This window comes from Trachymyrmex cornetzi, unplaced genomic scaffold (genome assembly GCF_001594075.2).
Source record: "Trachymyrmex cornetzi isolate Tcor2-1 unplaced genomic scaffold, Tcor1.1 scaffold24, whole genome shotgun sequence".
Taxonomy (NCBI): Eukaryota; Metazoa; Arthropoda; class Insecta; order Hymenoptera; family Formicidae; genus Trachymyrmex; species Trachymyrmex cornetzi.
In genome coordinates, this window is record NW_017297060.1 from 407,676 (window position 1) to 432,059 (window position 24,384).

The following is a 24,384-nucleotide window of genomic DNA, read 5'->3' on the forward strand; positions in this document are numbered from 1 at the left end:
ATGTCATTTTGTGAAAGCATACTGACGTCATTTTCGTAACGGCATTCCGTGACATCATATTGACGTCATAAGTCGCCGGTTGGGTAGTATATGATGAAAGGACCAAGATATAACGTTAAAATGACGGCTCACCGATGACGTTAATCGTTTGTGACATTCGAACGTCAATTTGACTTCAGTAATAGTCAGTAAAGACCCAAAATATAACATCAAAATGACAAACTTTGCTACTTGTGGGTAAAGTCACTATTTTTTCGATTGACGGCAATAGCGAAGGCGGGAGGCATTTTATATTGTATAAAAAAACTTATATAAAAACATTAACACTTATGGAATATCTTATATTATATAAAAGTGAAATAAATTTTCATAAAAATTTTCATAATAGCACAATATAACCAGTAGGGACACTTCGTATCGGCACCTTTGATTTCCGTGTCGCCAGTCACGTGAGCATCCGGCATGTTAACATTTACATTACTATCATATACATACATTACACATACATTACTGTCGTTTTGCATTTCATTGGATCCGGCTCAAAACAAAAGCTGCGCAGCCATATCTGCGCGGACCCCGCATTTTTTCGCAAGTGTCCCTACTGATTATACTGTGATAATGGTGAGCACTAATGTGCTCATTAGGTTGAGCACAACTGCAGTCGGAGAATGTTCTTAAGCAGGTATCACAACGAGTCCCGTGGCGCAGCAGGTAGTCATTTACTATGTTTACACGGCACGCTTTACGCCGAAGTTATAACATCGATGTTATGAAACTGACCAATCACAGTCATTCCATTCTTCAGAGGAACAGCTATGATTGGCCAGTTTCATAATATCGATGTTATAACTTTGGCGTAAAGAGTGCCGTGTAAACGTAGTAATAGTGTGCCTTCCAACAAGTTTGACATAGTGCTACACAGTAATCATGTCATCTTTGTTTAACATTGGCAAACAACAAGGATATAATGATCCATGCGTCACACCGTGTCATTTGTGTCGCTTGTTGGAAGGCACACTTTGTTTAATAGCCGCTGCATCACCTTACCGGTTGGATTCTCTACCGGCACTTTCTTTTTCCCCTTTTCTTATTTTTAATATTGCTGCTTTTATTTTCAGAATCGAGCGACTACCCCAGTGAGAAATGATAATGGAATCGACGTCAATTCGACATCGATTTCATTGTCATTTCTCACTGGGACAGGACTGAGGAGAAACAGAAAGACAATAAATATACTCATATTCCTAAGAGACGTTGAGTATTTTTCGTGTTGGGGCGCTAAGGTGGAATCGAACTCGGGTCCCTGAATTCCGAGTCGATCCACTTCGGCGTGACGCCAACCTGCGCCCCACACCTTGTACTACTAAATATGGTAGTATAATAACAATACAGTGGACACTAAAAAAAATTATCATAAATATAATATTTATAATAATTTTTTTTTAGTATCTACTGAATTTTGGCATTCGTACTTCTTAATTCTATGTATACCTATGCATGCTGTGCAAATCCTTTATGGCTGAGCGACAAGATACTATTAAAGACCCTCGGCTCTGGATAAATTTTCGTGACTGGGGCTTGGAAGGTTCGGGGATAATTGAAGAACGATTGCGTTACAATTAATAAAAATTTATGATTATTAACATAAATATTTATAATATTTATATATGTATATATATATTCTGAAACAATTACAATTCTTTAAAAAATGTCGAATGTTTTAAAAATATTAAAAGTTATAATTCGAAAAAGGCGGATAGCTGGACGAGAATTGAATATTTTTAATCAATTTTTTTAATAGATCAAAACTTTTAAAGCTATTAAAAACTCTAAGTCAAGAAAATTTAATAAGTCGCTGAATCTGCAGAAATTAAATATTCTAAATAAGCAAGTATAGTTCTTTAACGTATCACAGACCCGTTTTGAAACTTAGGAAAGTCATGTGCCATTTAGACAGCAATTTGCGTGTACAGTAATTTGCTGATACCTGTAATACGCATACACTTCGACATTCACGATATTTAGATAATGTGGAGTTACACCGCAATTTTGTCGAGTCTTTGATTAGCCTTAGCTTCAAGCTTCGAGACGCTGACTTGTTGTGGCGGCGCGTTGTCAATGTTGTCATAGCAACCACCGGCGTGTAAGCCCCTAGTGTTTAGTTGCATTTTGTCCTTGTTCGTGTCACGATGCCGCCGAATTCTTGAAGCGTTTCGGAAATGTCGTTGTTCAAGACAAATGAATGGTGGAGAACGCAATGCGGAGTGAATGAATCTTTCGATAAGCACAGTTTGCTGATCACGCCATTGTTCGACGCTGACCGAAAGGACATCATCGTCATTGGCAGCCACAGCGGCTACCTCCGAATATATAGCCCGTTCTCGCAATGGACAGAGGAGACCAAGTCACCGAGCGGTTACAAGTCCTCGGACTTGATCGTCGAGACGCAAATCAGCGACTGTATCGTCGACATGAAGGCGGGCAAATTCGTCTCGTAAGTGAGATCGTGAGATTTGTGAAGTGAAAGGATTATTGACGTCGCGTGAAGAATTGCACGTTTTTAACTCTGGAATGCATGGCCTTGTGATGAAGATTTTTGTGAAAGCCAGAACAACAAGAAATAATTTCAATTAAAATCAATTACAATAAAACAAAATTAATTTAAACTTAATCTATAAAAATGTAAATTAAAAAAAAACTTATCAGTTTTTATATTAATTTGTAATTCATCAGTAAATTAAAAATTTTTTTAATGTAACGATTAAAAAAAGAATAAATAGATAACTGTTATAAAATTTTACAAAGATTCGTTTTATATGCATGCTAAAATTACCAATTTAATATACACGCAAGATATTTTAAAATAATATGTTAAATTGTTTTGTATATAATTGTGAATGAAATTAGATAAATTACACAGACGCTAAAAATAAATATGAAGAAATCTATCTATTAATGTCTCGTTAGAACTTTAGAATATTATTTAAAATTTAAAGCTATTCTGTTAAAAATTATCTTTAATTAAATAAGTGCACTTTGCAACATTATTTATTTAAATGTTATAATATTTTTATCGATATCGATTACATCGATACTGATCTGTTTCAGAGGCTCAACAGATATTCGACTCGCGATACTGACACCAAAAAAACTTGTCGTTTACAGCATAATTTTAAGTCAAGGCTCCGTTGAGCATGGTTTGTATCAGAATACATTATTATATTAAACAGTAACAAATTAAAATGCATCCCCGAACACATTTTTATTATAACTCACTTTTCACCGTTAATTTAATAATTAACTGTATAAGTTTTTTCTTATTAATTATTATGAATATCTTATTATTAAATAATACGTCTTAAAGAGTGGTGTGTTTACGGAAATTATAATTTTATACTGAAATATATAAAAGTTTAGATATACAGTTTAGATATACAGATCTAAAAATAATTTTGTTGGACCATTAAATTAATTGTGTAGAATGCTAAAATATAAAGAGCATACTGCAAAAAATTTTAACATTTTAGCAACAATTTACTTGAACATTTTACATAATTATTTTGATAGTCTAACAAAATTATTTTTTATTTGTATCTAGCTAAATTTTTAGATATACTGATAATACCTTGGAATACTTTAGCGCATTCTTTCTGTGTAATAAACAAATCATTCTTTCATCGTCTTAACTTGAAGATATGCACGTTACATTTAACAAAGGTAGAAACTAAGCAATCATCACTGAAGGAAGTCTGTATTCTCCGTTATAACTTTTTTCTTCTTTTAATTGGACGCCAGAATCACAGTACGCGTGTTATCGGAATATTAATTTCAATGTCATGGTAATAACATTAATCGTACGATAGAACAGCCGTCGGAAGAGATGCCAGCACGGCTATATAACGACGAATAAGATCGAATGATCGTGAGGGCCTCGTGTGTAGGTCTGACTGGAATTCTCGCAAGAAACCCGACTTAAATATGCTTCGTTAATTAGATTTTGCAACCTCAACAAACAAGTATATACCGATAGAACATGTCGAGCATTACATATATGTACGTATTTCTATTTCATTATATACATGTCTTGTAATCACCTTATATTAATATCTCTCATTATCGACTACAACAATTAATTATGTTACAATTACTAACACTATTAGACACTGAAAAAAAAATGATGTTGTTTCAACAGCATTATTTTAATTAAAAATAATCTCGTTGATTTAACAACAGGATTAATGAAACAAATAAAATTTTATTGAAACAAGAGCACAAGTATTTGTTTCATTAATGGTGTTATTCGAATAAACAAAATTATTTTCAATTAAGATAATGTTGATACATCATTTTTTTAAGTGTAGATACTTTAATTTTTGTTGCTCTCATTATCGTTATATTATTACTACTATTATAATTCTTGAGTTCAATGTGTAATTTATATATTTGGGAAGAGGGAAACGTGTAATTATTTTTCGTTTGGTCTTGAAGAAGCCCTCAGGGTTCGAAGCGGCATCCCACGGACCCGTCTTCCAAGAGCCGGTCCTGGCCGCGTAGATAAAATGACCGCGAGCGGTGTGCCGCTAACGAGCATCACAAGCGCGCTAAATTATTCCCGCGCGCAAAGATCCTCGGCGATGAGAGATGGAAACGCGCGCGCCGCGTCGACGATATCTCGAAACGATTTTCGTGCGATATCAACGGCAACTTGTGTACAAGTTACAAAGCTGATACCGCATCGTTTTTTTTTTGTAGAAAAATGTATAACGTGCATTTGCAATTCGTCTTCATAATTGAAGCGGTTGCGAATTAAAATGTATGGAACGATTAAGAAAATTGAGAAGCAATTTATCGATCATTGCATGAAAAAATCGATATTAAATGAGACTGTAATTTGACTTTCAAATTTTGACGAATATGTCGATTATTACGATATCCTGCAACATCTCGGTAGATGAGAAATTAATTTTAAGTTTTTTTTTTTTTCATAAAAAATAATGAAAACTTAAAATATTAAATTTCTGGTGGCGTCGTATTTAATTCCAGAAATTAAAGTATTACGTCTGATACTAAAAATTATCCTCCCTAAACATTCGTTTATCGGATTCTTTCAGAGTTAAAATTTCTTTTTATATGGGACGAATAAAATACATACTTAAATGTATTTAGCATTGAATGTAAAGCATAGATATGGACTTATGTGTGTTTATGCTAATCGCCTAATCGCACGATATCGCGTATCAAAGTACGAAAACGATGTACTCGAGTACGACGTCATAACGCGCTTCTCGACGTTTCCTCCGTTTACAGCAATTTATGTAACTCTAGAAAACTTTTTTCAATTTCCGCCTTGACTGGTGCAGGTTTTCCTCATGCAATTTGAAATTAAAACGTCTTTGAAAGATCGAGGAGTCAATTTTGACCCTAGAACGCTATGTGAGAAGAACATTTATCCATTAATATTAATAATCTACGCGATTCTACACATAATGTGGAAAATCACATAATCGCCGCAGGGAAATACATATAGATCGGAATATAGATTTGATCATTAAAAACTTACACAATCTTCATCTAATATGTGATGTAATAATACTATTACGGTAAGATATAACGTATAATAATGTTACAATTTAAAATAATTTCTGTATTATACATGGTTCATAAAAAATATCAAATCGTATGCTTTATATTGCATACTATTATGAAAAATTCTTTACGTGTATTTTATATATATTTGATATACGATCCATGAAAAATCGTTTCTCCTTCTTTTCAATTTCTACTATTAGTATATGAAATCGGAATAAAATTAAGTTTGTCCGCCGCTTAAAGATAGTCTTTGTGGCTGATAAAAACGTTTACTGGTAAAAATGACCGGTTCAGCCGTTCCAATGTTAAAGACTGCTTTCGCAGCCTCGATCCAGGATTGAGAGAGGCGCCTCGAGCTAGTATCTCGTTAAGTCCAACCGATATTAGACGCAGCAATAACAACCGAGCGTTTCGTAATAATTCGCGAGCGCCGTTACGACGTCGAACGCGTTACGTCGTCGAATGCGTATACTTCTTTCGAGCGCGTGAAGCGCGCGATTCCTCCGGCGCGGCGGAACGCAAAGCGAGAACGATTATTTCCCTCGATGAAAAACCGTCCACAACCGATTTCCGCTCCGATCGCACGCTCACACGAGAAAACGCAAATTACACGCCAGTTATTTTCACACGTATAAGTTGCGACTGTCTGATTCACTTCTTTCGTAATATCATTAAAGACATCGCGTCTACTTCCTGACGCCAAGTAGGCGCCACTAATTTTCATATTATCTTTACATTTTCATAGCAAAATCTTCCTTTAATCAATATTTTCCGTGATGAGACGAAACGAGAAATCAAGTTCTTAAACTTCAAAAAAAGGCATTTTATATATATATATATATATTAATTAATTAATGTCCAAATTTGTAAACAAAGATAATTGTAACATTTTATCCATTTGATTAAAAATAGGATTTTATTTGCGTCATCAAAGTTTTAATATTTGTATTTATTTTTTCATTCCCTTCTCTCATATAATTGTCAAATAAAAATTCTCTTCTTTTCCCTCTCTCTTTTCTCCTTAATTTCAATGTGATAAGAATTATTTCTTTTTACTTTAGATTTTCTATTTTTTATTTTTAATGATTTCTCTTTGTTTTCTTTTTTATTTACGTCGTCCGAATAAAGGGAACGTATTTGTCTGTACTTTGCGCTCACTTTTTTTGGCACACTCATTATAACACTGCCGTTGTGATATATATACTCAGCAAAACACTGATCGCTCTCGTCCGGACGTTCAAACGCGACCACGATGAATTGCGGCCTGACCTATATACAGACAGGAATCGCGATTGTTCGCCGTCTCGAGCCGCTTGTCTAGCGCAGCCTGAGCTCGCACATCCGTCTCGCATATTTATTTCTTCAATTAACTGCGATATATACACATATATGTCTACAAGCGTACATAATCGGCCTGATTTAATGCCAAAGTAAAGACTGTTTCTCCTGGCAAAAATGCGGGGCAATTCTTACCAGTTCTGACAAATGTCGTCCTTGCGATTAAAAAAATTCAAGAAACGCATTCCTTCGAATGTATTCATAAACATTACGTAATGCGTGATAAATAGATTCTTAAGCCGCGTTGTGATGTATTTAATAATTCCAATAAGCACACAAGCGAAAACGAATATGGATAAAGAATAAAGATGTTGTTACAATTGACAACAAACTTTTTGTTAAAAAGTTTATTGCAAGAACTTAATAAATTTGTTATTAAAATTTTGAAATAGATAAGAAATTATGAAAAATAATAAATCTGAAAAGTAGTTCATCCCGAATTTATCACGAGATTAAGACTCAATTTCACTAATGTAAGATTAACTTTAACTCTCGGTTTAACTTACTATCGTTTTCTAATTCTAACCTTTTTTTTTCTAACTCTTAAAATTAAATCAAGATTAAAGTAAATTTTATATTGGTAGAACTGAGCCTAAATGCATCAATTCTTCTGGATTAAATTAAAATAATGAAATAAACTTACACTAAAAAATTCGAACAATTCAGAAATTTTAGTTTTTCTGATTTCAATATCGATTACCAATTTTAAGTTTTTATCTAGACTGATTTAATTTAATCATCATTTCTTATTACTCCTGCAGGGGACCATTGCGACCTGGAAATTGCTTACGAGCATTTGCTACCGCGATTTCCGGCGTCCTTGACGACGGGACCGTTTGGCGGCGTGCGGGGTAGGGACTTCCTCTGCGTTCAGTGCCTGGATGGCACGCTTCTCTTTTACGAGCAAGAGACTCCCACCTTCAGCCTGGTTCTCAGGAATCGGTTGCTGCCAGAGCCGATCGTCTACGTTTCGCGGAACGACATCTTCGTAACGCCAAGCTCCTCGTGGATCCTCGAATGCTACAGGCAGGTTGTTCCACTATGCCATTCCAAGTAGCTCGTCAATGAACACCTGCCGGTGTGCAGATAATACGGCCGCGATATATCGGATTACAGCCTCATCTTTCAGGATTATGAGCTGAGAGGACGAATGGAAAAATACACAGTTCACTATCATTAGATTCGCAACAGTAATGGGAGAAAAGCTTTTTATTATCAAAGGATTTAAAAGTCACTCTGGAACTTGTAATAAGAAAAATATAATATATCACATTCTTTAGTATTATCCCTAATTATTTGCAAATAATTATCACAATTATTGATTAAAACAATTTGATTTATATTCTAGCAAAGTTATGACGATAAAAGCAGTAATGCAAAAGAAATATTTCAGAATTTTATACTTTTTTATATTTCCAAAATTTGACGCGTAATTTATATAATTGACACTAGTAAATAAAATGAAATTTTACATACGTAGATCTGTATATTTTCCGCGCAGGTATAAGAGTATGGCGGAATTTGGCAGCAAGGATCGCTCGGAAGAATCAAAGAACCTAGAACCGGACTGGAGTTACAATATCGGGGAAGCCATTCTCGATATCGATGCCGTTATTTTGAGCAGCTTCGAGGTCGGGATTCTTATACTCGGCGAGAAAAATCTGTATTGTCTGAAAGACAATTGCGTCACTCTGAAATACTCGAAAAGGCTCGAGTACAATGCACTCTGTTTTCAACCTTACGTGATAGGTAATTAACGACGGACTTAGGAACTCGACGAGAAAAAAAAAGAAAAAGAAAAAAGTATATTAAATTTTGATCTCATCAAAACACTTTTTCTCGAAGAAAGAAAGAACAAGGATAAGACGGACAAATGAGAGAAAACCGTGTGATTGGGCTAGTATAGTTGACGCGCGATGCGACACGCTTAATTAATTATTTTAACGAATAGAAGATAAATGTGTTAATTTAGTGCGATACTTACAGAACCGGATGGCAAGCTGATGGTGCTTGTAATCGCTGACACGAACACCCTGATGATTTACGAGGGCACGACTCTTAGGTGGTCAGCTCAGTTACCTTTTACTCCGGTTGCTGTAACTCGAGCGCATTTTCAGGTAATCAATTACATAATGCCTATATTTGTATTCTTACTCGATGCGGCATCTCAAAATATTATATCATACAAAGAGCCATTCGAAAAAAAAATTTTAAAAAAACCAGTAATTTTTCTTGATCATTTGAAATAGCAAGGTCTAATATCGTAACAGTTTCCTATTGTTAATAAGTATTACGGTCAACAATTGTTACACTAAAAGTTTAATTAATTTGTAATATAACATTAAAATTATTTAATATTATATTACAAATTTTTCGCACTTTTCTTCATATACGTTATATATTCACAATCGATAAATAATTTTTTTGTTATTTAATCATTTTGCAATAAGCAATAATATTATACACGTAACAATCGATATACTTTTTTTAAAAAAAGGAACTTCGATTATAAGTTCATAGCAAAGATCATATTGATAATCTATTGGTCTATTCAGACTTTTTATTTTACCATTTTATTTCTAATGGCATTGAAATGGTATAGTAACGTAACAAATGGTCGATATGTTGTATCTGACAAGGCAACTTTGCCAATGAGAAAAGACTGAGGGAAAAAATAATCGGTTTTCGAAAGGTTGTCTTATCCGGATATTGGATAGTGACATATAGGTAGAAAATATGGGAGAATTCCTTTTAGAAGAGGGAACGAGACAGAAAGAAAGAAAGAAGACCTCGATGGAGCGCATATCTACATACATTCACCACGATAGTCCGCAATCAAAGCCGATGACATTTGACAAAGAAGCGAGCCGAGACCTCCGCCATATCGGTGTATCCTCTTCCGTGTCGCACTATCGGCACCGCCAGCCGTTGTTTCTCTGACAACGTTATGTCAGGCACGAATCTATCGTGTCCTTGTTATCAGAAGCCTCTTTGATGTAACTTCTATTCCACATTTTAAAGAAGTTAACGAAGAGTAGAACAATCTTGAGCTTCTATAACAACAAATCTTGTGAGAAACTTATACGTTTTCCTCCTAAGATTCTCTAGACATTATAAAGCAAAATATATCTCGATGAAATTTAATAATGTACATACAATTATACAGATATATGAAAGAAAATTTTTCACTAAAAGTTTTACGGAAATATTTTCTATCTTTCACTATATATTCAAAGTTAATTATAGATTACAATTATGTTTTGTCCTTTATCTGTCTGTGAAGACCGTGTCAAATGTCGACATAAAAGGATAATAATCAAATTGCTCGAGAACACGTTTGACCATCTTATGGATTGTTCTTATTTAAGAATTTTTGAAACCGCAAGACGGGAAAGAAAAAAAGAAGTGAAGATAAAAGCGAAGAGCTAACGTGGCAATGACGATCGAAAGAAACGTTCAAGGCTTTTAGCATCGGCGTCGCCAATGAAAGACCGGGAAAGGAAAAAACCGCAAGAGTGCAGGGAAGGACGAGGAGTTGGCAATTATCACCCTGGTTTTATCTTATCGTCCTGCCACAGCTAGCACGCGGCCAGCAAGGTTACCATTGTTGTCTTTCCGGAGGACACAGAACGCGCGAATTGCTGACTAATTAGCTTAATACCGAGAACTCCGGTTCGTTAATCAGCGAACTATCGTCGCGGCAACTGGAGCTGTTCCGCGTCGACACGAGAAAACGCTTAGAAAACGCCTAAATCAGCCGGACGCCAGTATGAAAATAGCGACGAATGATTATTTTTATCTTATCTCGCGTAATTACAAAAGCAGAAATAGCCTTTCACAGTTTGCTGTTATGAAAAGAATCTGCCATAAGCGTTCGAACTGAAGTTTCACACGCAAAAAAGAAAAAAACCAATCTAATGCACTTTTCTTTAAAATGAAGAGAAATAAAGTTTATAATTAGTAATAAAATAGGTAAAAAAAGATCAAAAGTATACCACCGTACTCGGATTACTTTAATTTTTAATCTAAAAGGTCAGATCACTTTTACGAGCAGGTCTTTAATTTAGCTCTCATATTGCTTTTGCACATCCGCAGGATAATAACTATGATGTACAGGCCATTCCAGGTCTCCCGCAGTTTCTTTTGTTTTTTTTATCTACAGTTTCTTTGACCAATTTGGGGTTGATTTTTCTTTTTGCAATGCAACTGTAATCTAGAGTTTAATATCTCTTTTTTTAGCACTTAGATGGAGTGATCGTCGTTCTCTCCGAAGAGGGCCAACTGGAGGCTTGCTACTTGGGCTCGGAACCGTCGTTATTTATCGCGCCTCCTCTGCATCGACGCGGTTACGATTACGTGGCCGCCGAAGATGAGCTCATAGAACTGCGCAAATTAGCGAAGAAAAATAAGACTTCCGGTATGAACAAAATATGAATCATCAATATACCTAAAACAATCATTAGCGATACAAAGAATAAGTCCTCTATCAAGAATTTCTCCGAAGTCCAAATCACCTATAATTAAAATTTAGCCTTTGGCTGGTATTCATAATCGATTCTCGTATTTAAGATCGTCTCAAATACAATCTTAAGATATCACAAATCCAATCAGGGGGTTGTATCAGCATCTTAAGACATTACTTAAGATGATCTTAAAATATAATCAGAATCAAATATATGTGAATATATATATCGACTTTTATTACAGACATTAATTATTTTATAATCGAAATTATAAGGCAATCAACTCAGTGACCTCACCATGGACGCTGAGCTGATAATATCCGTGACCGTATCTGCGGATCTGGAACCCTGTCCACGCGGAAACCAGGACGACAGTAAGGACGATTCGGAGGGTCGTAATTTAATGTGCAGGATCACCATAGAATTGTCCACGTACATGACGCTTCGCGATGTTCAAGTATGCGTGGACGTCTCGAAGCCGTTCGTCGCCGACAAGGATCGCCACGTTATTACCAACCTTTGTAAGCAAGTCACGTAAAGTTACATATTTACGACGCAAAGACTCGAACAAGAAAATAGCAGTTTCAGAATAAAATTAAAAGGCGAAAAATAGAATGACGCTGATGGAAAAAGATATATCCTTCACGCAATGATATTTAATTTTTTTCTATTTCTCATAAGTGATAGGAATTGCTACAGAATATCAATAATAGCGGCTAATTCGTTAAGTATGTCACTTCACTAATTGATCATACGAATGCGAAGGTGACAGGCACGTTCTGCGCGCAATGATTTACCCAACGATGGATTTACCGACGATGTCATCGGACGTGAGAATCACGGCGAGCTACGAGACTGCGGATCGTGGGAGCCTACGCGTACTTCAGAAGACGACCCAACTACCCCTGAAGATGATGCTGAGGGCCTGCCCACCCGAGAACACGTCCACCTTCACGGCGACCATCAAGTGCAGCGAGCCCCTTGTGGCTTTTAGCCAGCTGTTTCCCGGTAAATCCATCGGCACCGTCGTTTATGATACTCCTTACCTCTCTCGCCTTTCGTGACCAGGGCTGCAACCGCGATAAAACTATTCCCCTCGAATCTATCGCCGACAAATTTTTCTGTGGTTTCATACAACAGCATCATTATAAACTCCCCCGAGAGTCCCCTATTAGATTCGTTTAATTAAAATTTTAACTTGTAAAAATTATGTACTATAAATATCGCATTATATTGAGATTCAAATAGTTCTCTCTGAGGATTTGAGTTTATATCTTCATATTTATCATAGAGAAATAGTGTGACGTAATCGATAAAATTATATATATTCTTAAAACTTCGTGTGTGTGTCACAAAGCGACAATACGTATCATCTTTAATGAAATAGATATATGTATATATAAGTTATATGATACTATCGCAATTATATCATCAATTTGATAAAGAAATGCAACCGATATCTAAATATAATGTAAAATTCTTATGAATGTCATCGATCTGTGAGTCATGAAGAAATTGGTTGTCTTCATATGTGACATTATAGACGGCGTATTTGTGTTGCCGCCCTGCTGGTCCCATCGTCGTAAAGGATTCCCCAAAATCTCACGGATCTTTTTTATTTCCACTACCTCGTATTTCCCCCCGTCGTTCCCCGTCGGAAATTACGGGCTAGGAAATTGTGGATAGAGAATTAGGATGTCTCGTTTGCGAACGGCGATATTAAGGAATCCAGTCTCTCTCGTTCGTGGTTTAAACATGCGGTATCTCGGCCCACCTAATACGATAATCAGACATCGCGGGCCTCAGGGACCTTACCCGGACCTCTTCAATCACGGCACATTTTCTTCCTTTTATCGGCCCCTCGACTTTAAGCCTCGCACACCTGGTAGATTCGTAATTTAAAGTCGGTAAAATTCTCGTTAAGTGAATTCCTTCCCTCCCATGAAACCGCTAAGAATAAAAAATATCAATCATAAAAATATCAATGTCTTGTTTCAAATCTTACATGAAATACAAATGATATTCCAGAATTTTCAACTGTAATTTCTATCATGAAAAATGTTTTAATAAATTAAAACTATTTTTTAAATAATTTCAAGAAGTTTAAACATTTATTGCATATTATTAAAATTAAACATTAATTGTTTCGATCGTCAAACCCTAAATAAAGATAATAATGAAGAAATACACTGAGAGAAAAATATACCAAGTTTTAATAAATAATTTGAATAGTACTAATATTTATTTACAGAAAATAAATATTTGCTAAATAAAAAATAGTAACAGTTAAATCAAATTAATGGTACGAAATATGTTTACATTTAATATTCATCTGGCATTATCCAAATAAATATTTATTAAAATTTAGTTTTCTCTCAGTGTAAAAATCGTCTGAATTAATTAACTGAATAGTTGAATTTTCTTATTTAATTGTTTTCCCCAGAAATTATGTGAGAAATTTGCAACAAAATTTTAATCGTGATAACTCTTCGCAGAGTTTACAGGAGATGTGCAGAGGCAAAATTGGAACGTACTTGGCTTGCAGCACTTGCAAACTGGCAGCGTGGTGACAATCGTTTCCGGCGCTACCAGCAATCGATATCGAGTGCAATCAAACGACGGACTTTCGATGGCCTTGGTGGTACAGCAGCTGGTGAATAGGCTCAAAGACAAGGCCACCGGAAACTTTACGACCGCCATCGCGCAAAATCACATACAGCTAGTACAGTCTCAGATGGAGGCGCACTATCGTAGTCGTCAGAAGGTTGACAAAATCGCGGTAATTTAATTAAATGAGGCTTTTATACGAATCACATCTAATTTTGATATGCAATGATCAAAGAGTTTAAAGAAATACATTCATGTATGTAAACACGTATTACGCTAAATGTAATTATAAACGTAATAAGTTGTTTCTAATTGTAATTATTTATTTATATCTTGATTTTAGATAAGATATCTAATATAATTTTATTTTTAATTCAAAATCCAATTGCTAAATATTTGTTCTTCTCTCGTCTTTCTATTAAAGTTTCAATTTTAATTTTAACTTTCATCTTGTAAAAAAATTGGAGCTTTGATAAGCTAAGCCTGTCTCTGTAAAGGTCTATACAATATTTTGTATGTATGAGAATTCTTGGAATTTTTATTTTTCTTTTCTCTACTTAGCTTTTTCCTTCTCTCTCTCTCTCTCTCTCTCTCTCTCCTCCCCCCTCCCTCTTTTTTTCTCTTAAAAGCTTCTAATTTTGTCGCTCCTGTAAGATTTGAGATCAGTTTTTCGCAGTCAATTGACGATGCTGACGACATTGGCGGCGTCCGATTCATTAACATCGTCTTTACTGCCGATTAATTACACCCGTTTCTCTCTTCCTCAGCATACTTTTTTGTTGTGCAAGTACAGAGTGAGATCGGGCTACTGTCGACCCAGTTGAGAAACATCGAGAGGAGGATGCTGCGTATCGTGAGGGAGCGAAATACCCGGTCTCTGGCCACGACCGGACTGCCGTTCCTCTTGGAGTCGACCTATCGCGCGATCTTCACGCTTCTGGACGATCTCGCGATCGCACGAGCGGTAATTGACCGATGTCCAATCTTCCTACAACTGATCCTTTTCTCTTTACAGTGAACTCGTTCGGAGATTTATCTTAACCTTTAATCAAATGTACGTTGAATTAAAGTACGTTCAACGTAAATCTGATTTTGTAAGATTTATCGTAAAATTGTTGAAACAGTTTGACTACTTTTTATTTTTACGAGCACGCTTTTATTCATTTCTAGCTACGTTGCAGTTAGTATCATCTGTAATCTATTTGTTACATTAAAAAGACTATATACCTTGCACTCTAAATCTTAGTATTTTTTAATAATAAAACAGTAAGAATTCGTGTTGTTAAAAATGATCTTTAATTTCTTTAATGCTTTAATTTTAAACAAAATTTAATCTTTAATTAAATCTTTAATTTAAAAAAATTTGGTCTTTAATTGGTTTAAATTGTTTTCTAAATGGAAGTTAATATAAAAACTTTTATTTCTGTTATATACTTGTAATTAATGGAAAGAATCTCTAGTCATGATTTCTATGCATTTTTCGTCAGAAAATTGTAATAAATACGTTCTCAACCAATAGTACAACTGAAGTGTAGTCTCAGAACCTGCTCGATAATGCTCGCAAGTCGCGCACGTTGTAATTGTCCGCTGCAGTTACCTTCGCTTATTCACCCAACGCTGACAGCGATGGCGAGCGGCGACCATAATCTCGGCGATATAAAACACGCGAACCACTTGACGGCCGATCGCGGTCGATACAGTACGCCACGTTTTATCGCGCGCCGATCTGGAAGCGGAGATGGCAATCGCACCGATGCAATGGCGGTTTCGCGAAACTATATCAACGTGCTCGTGATCGTTACTCGATCCCTCTCGTCGCGCTCGAGTGGCTTATTATTTGCGAGATTTATGGCATTCCGGGAAAGGGAATTCGATGTAAGCGTCGATCCGCACGATATGCGGGAGAGCCATGTTTAGATGGATAATAATAAAGAGAAAGAAACAATGACACGGGAAGGATCGTTTCGGTGTCATAAAATTAAATTGGAAAGAAAAATTTACTAAACTTTAATACATATTTCTTTGGACAATATCAATTGTAAGTAAACATTTACTTACGGTAAATAAATATTTACTCAATAAAAATAGCAGTTAAGTTAAATTAATGATCTTTGTTATCAAATAATTAGTAAATACTTACTAATCAAACAAATATTTATCAAGATTTAGTATTTTTTTCAGTCCAGGCGAACATAAAATTATCGATATGAATTTACTTTGTAACTTCATAATCTTCAAAATCATTGAACTTCTTTCCATCTTCTTTGTATATTTGGATTCTATAAGGAGCCATCAAGTTAATCCATGACAGTCGACACGCTGCTAAGAATGATCGAGAAATTAAATTAAAATTAATAATTTGTTAATCCCCCCCCCGGAGAAAGTAACAAATACGAGAGTAATCTCACCACTGTTACGAGAATACGTTAACGTAAATGAACCAAGTTAATGAGCGAGTATTTAGGTATACTTTCGTATTAAAATCGACCTCCTCTCGGAGAATATTCTAACAATGAGGACTACTAACAATCTATTATCAATTAAAATCGATAGTTTCGACTTCTTCAATACAGAAAATATAAACGATTGATAAATGTAAAAGAAAAAAAAAGAAAAATTAAAGAGGAGCGCCTGACCTCGTGAAAATGATACCGGTTTCAATTCCTGACCTAAATCTCGGTTCGCATTATCCGGACAGATTGGCGACGTGCAGTCCGTCAATGCGGCGTGATGTAACGCAGTAATTGGGCTGTTGCAGGAACGGGAACGCGCCGGCCACGGTCTGCGGTGCGTCGTGAGGTTACTGCTCTTGCTGTTGAGGCTCAATGTAAACGACGATAAGTACACGATGCTCGAAGCCGCGATCGGATTCGATCCGCAGCTGTGCGACGAACTCGTAAGTATTATAGTGACCCGCAATTCAATCTCTTCACTCTAACAATAAGTGGCTAAAATATGTCCGCTGCTACTAAAAATATAATTTCGATTAATCATTTGGAAGAAACATAGATTGATCAGTTTGTGCTGTCATTCATAAGGAAATATTTCTTGTATTTCTTTTTTTCGATAAGTATTCGTTTGATCGGCTCCTCAGGACTGGGAAGAAATCGCTGATGTCAGCCTGAGCGCTTTTCTACGATCCACTTCGAGAAAATCCACGAGTCATCTGGATACGAAGTCCACGACGTTAACCAAAATGACGTCCACCAAAGAATTCACCAAGTTGAAGAAACGTTTGGTACACGCGATTGAACGTCTTGATAGCTGCCGAGAAGCTGACATAGTCGAGAACGAACAGTTGGAAGCTGCAGGCGATCGTGCTTCTTCTTAAAAGTCGTTGCGTTTTCCGATGTAAAAGAAATAGAAATTTCTTTTACATTGAAGTGTACAACTTTCACTTTTCTGTAATTATTTTTACATTTTCTAATTTATTTTTCTTAATGGAAACCGAAAATTATCATAATAATAACGTTGCGTTCAAAGAAAAATTGGTACATTGAAATAAAGAATAAAATTCTTATTCACATCGTTACGAAATCGCTATCATTTATGCTTCAATCATTTGAAAACTAATTCATAGTTGTTTTGATCTAACTTTAAATTAGATTTAAAATGATTGAAGTATAACTGACAGCGATTTCGTAATGATGTGAATAAGGATTTTATTAACTTCGATGTACGTACCAATTTTGCCTTGATTGTAGTGTCATTATTATGGTAATTTTCAGCTTAAATGAAAAAGATACGTAAGAAAATATAGAAATAAAATGATCTCCGAACGAGATCGCTAAAAAAAATAGTATTTACCTTTCCAAACGTATTTTCTCAAATACTTATTACAACAAACAATGAAAATAGAGGGAAAAAAAGTCATTAGAACGTGAAATTAAATTTTTCATCAGAATTCGACTCTTGTAAGATAATAACTTATCGTCAATTTCATACGTAAATTTCTTAAACTAGCAAAAAAGAGAAGACAAAATGTTTCAAACACAGAATTTGGATTCTGTCAGGATTCTCAAGATTCGTCGACACGATTGATCGCTTCAGCATTTTTAATGAGATTCGCAGGAGTATTACTGTGCGTATTGGGCGTATCTTGGCGCCGTTGCGTGTGCATATACCGATAAGCTACGCAGGTGCAATACACACGCATATTACTTATGCACGGACACGCCAAGTCGGACAGGCGCGCGGTTTACGTAAGTACATCTATACACGCGCCGGCGCTGCGGCGATAATTTTATTCCACCGCCTGCGGCATATTATTGAAATAGGCGAAGTCGAACAGCGTAACGTATAGTTTGAGTGATTCACTAGCTGGCGCCACGATTCCGCTTTTTCGAGGCTAATTAATGGGAAGAATGTATGAGACGGGAGGGTATGTGTTTAACTCGCCGGGACCAATAACAGCCACGCGCTTTGTTCGCGATAATTTTCTTACGAGAGCGTTCTCTGTGTAATGTTATGCAAAGTGCTTGCCCCGCGTAGAATGGAAAGGATCGTAAGAATTTTTCAGATCCCAGGCTGTTCGCACACGCTGTTCAATATCAGCCATGACAATAAGAGACATGCGACTTATCGAACGATTATAGCATTGTTACGAGCAGAACGACTGTGCTCCTGTTGACTCTTTCATTATAAACGATTATAATAAAACTATCTCAGAATATATATAATCAATTAATTCTGTTTGAAATACACATCTCTGTGATTGCAGCAGATTGTACTGTTTAATAGAATGTTGAATTAAACTTGATGTTTTCATCCGTCTATTAAAATGTACACAGAAAAAGAATTACTTGTTTTTTAACTAAATGCATTTTTCTGAATTATAATTTTAAAATTGAAAAAAATGATTATTTCCAACAATGTTTTTTTTTTGTATTAATGAAATATTATTTTTAATGCAGTGTCAATGAAGAAAATGTTTTGTTGGTGCAAAAATACAATTTCAATTTTTTATTTGTCAGTAAAAAATCTTCACGTTATTTCTTCTTCAAATTTTTGTTTATTGATATGATTGATTTTATTAAAACGTAAACAAAAAAATAAAATTTTGTTAGCCTGATCTTATTTCAGCATTAAGAAAGTAACGGGAGAATAGCAAATTGACTTTTTTAATGTTGACGTAACGGTAACGGTAACGAGTTAGTGTAGTTAGTTTTGAGTATCAGTAACGGTAACTAGCTACTATTTTGACTCAGTAACGAGTAACGGTAATTACTTTAAGAAGTAACTTTCCATTCTTTACTTTTATTTCATTTTTATATGCTTTTATAAAACACAAGCTTCATATAAAAGCATATATATATTTTTTGCATTTTAAAAACCGTGCAATAAGAAACAATTTTTGTCTTGAATGCCTTAAATATTTATTACGGATTATTTTAGTACATCGTTTCTTTAAAACAAAGTAATTTTTAATTAAAAAGAAATAGTAAACTTTTTTCGTAAAATAGGTTCTGTGTTATTAAATTTTGCACATTCGTAAGTACACTTGAATCTTTCTTTTGATTTAAAAACTATTAATATCAATTATATTTATATATACCTTGAAATTTTCTTTTGATTTAAAAACTATTAATACTAATTATTTTTATTTTTACAAATTTATTATAAATAAAAATAAATAAAGTTTTAACAATTTTCGCGTTTAATACTTTCGACGCTCGCGTTAGGCACACGTGGATTGCGCCGATTCACACGACGAGAAAGAGACTTCTCTCGTGAGCATGCAGATGCGTGCTCCGCGGCTTCCCACGAGCATGAAGAAACAAATAATCGCGAGGTCCGCGTAACCTTTGCCGAAGTGCTCGGTAAATATTTAGACGGCAGCACTTTTCCGTTGCGGCCACTGATGTAACAAATTGAAATATTTGTGGCCACAGCTTTGCGGTTCGAATAAACGTGCGGTAACATTGGCGGATAACCGCGAATATCAATGCGTATACAATGCAATAATGTAAGCTTTTACGGGCGTAATGTTTAATTATATTGGCATACAGTCAATATAAATCGAGGGCAAGGTTTTCCAGAACTATTGACTTTGTTTTACTTCAGCTTCAATAACGAATTTTTCGATGGAATTGAAATTCGTACCTCAGAAAGAGTTGAGGGAAGCATTTTATCATTTACTTTATTATAACTCAGTGTTCAACACGAAATCTCATCAATAATCACAGCTTAAATAGATTATAAAACATCAAATTTTGGATTTTAACAGTAATTCTTAATTGCTTAATTTTTTAGGAGTTTAGAGAACCTAATAATAATTGATAATATTCTAATAATTTACTAAAGTACACACATTTAATTTATAATTACTAAATCTATCATAAAAATCTGCCGTAATTTTTTTAGATATTCTTCTTGACTATAAAGTTTTTTAAGAGGAATACAATTGTAGCAATTTTACATATAGGCATCGCTTTCGTAATTTTCTCGGAAAATCTAACGAAAACGCTCGTCGAATTTAACTTATACTACTAGATATTATTTCGCGCAACAATGCAAAAAGATATGTAGATGGAAAATATCACTTTTTTAACTGAATATTCTTATGTCTAGACAAAACGATCCATCAATCGATCGCCCGAGGCACGTTACAGAAAAAAAATACGGCAAATCGATAAACGTGCGGAATAAATCGACGACATCTCCGAAGGTGTGGAAAGAAAATTACGGGTTGTATATACTATTATATCATTTTATCACTACTTTGCCGGAGGAAATTCAGAAAAAAAACCCTGACGGTTATCTCATATCTCACTATCGGCATCGTCGTCATCGCCACTTCGGAAAAAGGGAGGAAAGTTCACCGAGAAGGTCAGGGTCCGATTTATATCGTATTGCCACATTTCCAGTTTATTAAGCGATAGTACAAACATGGTGAATCTTGCTCTGTTTCTTATTGTTATCCGTCTAACGGAAATGCTGTGGATACTGGATTTAACATTCTCACAATACGATTTCATACAAATGCAATCGATTGAGAATACAAAGATATGAAATCAGTAGACTAGATCAACGTTTGGACAGAAACACTTTAGACGATTTTATAGATCAGTTTAATTTGGAAACATAAATATTTCTGTAAATTTGTATCTATGTGATCTTTCCCCCTTTTTGATTAATTTGAAATCAATTTTCCTGCGGCAAAAGATAAAATACTCTCTTTTTCCACTGTTTAAATTAATAATAGATTATAAATAACTCTGAATTGAATCTGAAACAAAATTTCTAGATATTCAAATTCTCATAAAATTAAGCAAAGCATAAAGTTTTGCTAGCTAAAGTTGACAATTTATGAAATACTTTAAATTACTAGAAACATTTTGAAGAAATCAATAAAGAAAATATTAGATAATATCCAAATTAAATTATTCAAAGAATTCGACGGAGAAATTAAAATTCTCAGTATCTGAAAGACACCTTCAGACACTTCAGTAGATAAATTCTTGACGTATTGGGTTTTTAGAAAAGATTTATGTACAAATTGCTGTTGAAAACAGAATTCGATACACATCGCCCTTTCTATTCAGCCGCAAAACTGTTAGACCAAGAGGTCTAGAGTGACCGGCTCGCTTACATCTTTCTATTGCCATCTATTATATCTAAAAAGCCACTCGACTTCCCGCTGGTTTGTGTAAACGCGGCATGGCTCGCACAAACTGCGGTAGACACGTAGAAGAATTGCGGGCGAGTTAGAGGGACGATAAACGAGACAAATGGGAGAGAAAGAGTCCGAGGAACGTACCTGAGAGGAAGTGCTGAAGAAGGTTTCGCGTGTTACGTGTTTGTCACTCGACGCCACGAGAGATGCGACCTTTCCTCTAACACGTCGCTTCCGACAATCGCCATTCGTTCCTCGAATTAACTTCAACAAAGACTATTGCACTCGTAATGAATGACTTCAGGACAAATAATAAGACTACGCTAGATATAAAAAAAAGGGTTCATCATTCATGACATTCCTCCTTAACGGGAAATATCGGTAATTTCGCAAGAATTAAGAAAATGATCTGTATTATAAGTATTTGGAAACAAATCTGTATCATAGCGCAAGAAAATTACAAGTTTGTAAGATAAATTATATAAGATTTTCAACTTTATTTTAAGACATTTTCAAGTGGATTGTATAATAGAATCAGGGATGGGAAGTAACTCGTTACTGTAATTGCCGTTACTTAATTACTTAGTTACCTTACTGTAATAACAGTTTGGTAATAACAATGCGAATTTTTTACAATAATAAAGTAACACCATAGTTTAGAACAGTCAATAAGTACTTACAGCGGGTTGGAAAAGTCATTCATTACTGGAAAAAAATAACTCGTAATTTGTAACTCGTTACTTCTTAAAGTAACTTGTAACTTAGTAACTTAGTAACTTTACTCGTTACTTATGACTTTTTTCATTAAAAGTTGCAACATTGTTACTAAATTGTTGTTATAACAAGTAACTGTAAAAGTAACTGTAAAAGTAACTCTTCCCTTCCCTGAATAGAATGATGTTAAGATACAAAGGTCTACAGAATCGTCTGAACTATCTAGAATGCTTGCCTCGACGAATTCCTGATTAACAGAAAGTGAACTGTTCTCTATTCAAACAATACTCGGGAATGGAATAGGAATGTAATACTCCTACAGTAAGAAGATTGAAGAGATAAGACAAATGTCATAAAAGAAAGACAAAAGGAAAAAAAGTTCTTTCGAAAGAACATACCTATATTATAAAAATAAGATTTACAAAAAAATAAATTTTTATTATTAGCTATCATTTTTATTTTGTTAATTTCATTTTTTTGTCCCTACATCACTTCTGCATTTAAAATGACAAAGTTTTATCGAGTCTCAACCATTTGTAAACCCTAATTGTTGGCATGCGTCGAATTTGTACGTATGAATTTTGTACCCTGTATCCAAATGGTACAGACATATTCGTCAATTGACACGTAATAATTATAGCCGCAACTAGGGCGGAAAAACATACTCGAAGTAGTACCCGAAGGAAAAAAAGGTGGCATGATAATATACGATTAACTCTCTTCTGGTACATTTTGTATATCGCTGATTCTGCTTAAATTATAGAGAATTAATAATCCTTCAAGGAGAATGATCGTGGCAGGAAGCAATTTTTCTGGTAATTTTCTGCCGCAGAAAAACATGCGGTTTCTCATAACGTCGTCGTTTAAATGAAACTTTTAAATTTCCGACGCGCAATAAGGCATTACTACAATTCAACACTCTCTCACGGGATAAGTGGCGCAATTTAAGAGGGCCCCGTAAATAAACGATTTTTGCAGACGCAAAAAAAAAAGCACGGCGACGCGATGGTTCGCCTATCGAGGTCTTTAAACGCCATTAAATTCCGAACGAGAGCGTGCGAGCGAGCGAGCCCTTCGTCTACCTTCGGCCATCCCGCCGGATTACGTGGAAATTCGCCTGCGGCTTTGCGCGATCGACCTTCCCGGAAGAACTTCTAGCAGAGATCCGACAGACAGGACGGCAGTCGACGGCTTCCTGCGATCTCCGCGCGGCATGAGAATGCGACGGACCGAGCGAAGAGCAGAACCGCGCGATTATGGATAGGATTCTTTTGTACCCCGACATGCGCCTGCAATATGCGTTCTGCCGCTCGAGATCCAGATAGGTGGCTTTTTAAATGCGCGCATTTCTCGTACGCGCGCACGCAGAAAAACTGGTCCCGAATGAAGATGCATATTGTATGGGGCGCGTAGAAACGGAATCGAATACGCGCGATTACTCCGTCAACGGTCTATCGGAAAGTTTAATTGGTAGATTTCCAACCGGAAAAAGCGGTGCACCCGAGATGTACTTGGAATCTCGAATCAAGTCGACTTTTGGAATCCGAAGATAAAGTATTAAAAATCGTAATCAAAAAAGTTAATTATCTTTCTAACTTTTAATTTGGTATTTTTTATGTACAAATAGCCTAAAATATCAAAGTACGCTGGAAAAAAATGATATTGTATCAACAGCATTATTTTAATTGAAAATAATCTTGTTGATTTATAACAATAGGATTAACGAAACAAATAAAATTTTATTACATTGTGTGCATCAGTTCAAAAAGTGCAGGAATAAAAACAGACTTTGTTTCATTAATAGTGTTATTGTGAATTAACAAAATTATTTTCAATTAAAATAATGCTGTCGATTTAATATCATTTTTTCAATGTATATGTATTGAAGATTGAAGATTGCGAATTGAAAATTAAAATATAATCAATCAAGATGAAATGATTAAAAACATTACTTTAAATACGAAGCGCCACTACGGTCTGAATGTTAAAATGTTGAACTATTATATATATTCATTTAAATGAATTAATTTCAGAAATTTTATAATTACGTGCCTATAT

The 24,384-nt window shown here is 35.1% G+C and overlaps 1 protein-coding gene across 1 annotated transcript; it reads left to right on the forward strand.

Annotated features, from left to right (window-relative positions):
- Positions 1-1,922: 1,922 nt before the first annotated feature.
- On the forward strand, positions 1,923-17,328 carry LOC108761110 (Bardet-Biedl syndrome 9). Its single transcript, XM_018507463.1, has 12 exons — positions 1,923-2,494; positions 3,109-3,197; positions 7,689-7,953; positions 8,429-8,676; positions 8,914-9,044; positions 11,167-11,344; positions 11,666-11,911; positions 12,156-12,398; positions 13,886-14,169; positions 14,791-14,961; positions 16,756-16,893; positions 17,092-17,328. Exons 1-12 carry the CDS (start codon positions 2,220-2,222, stop codon positions 17,326-17,328), a joined length of 2,505 nt encoding a protein of 834 aa, XP_018362965.1. The 5' UTR covers positions 1,923-2,219.
- The last annotated feature ends 7,056 nt before the right edge of the window (positions 17,329-24,384 follow it).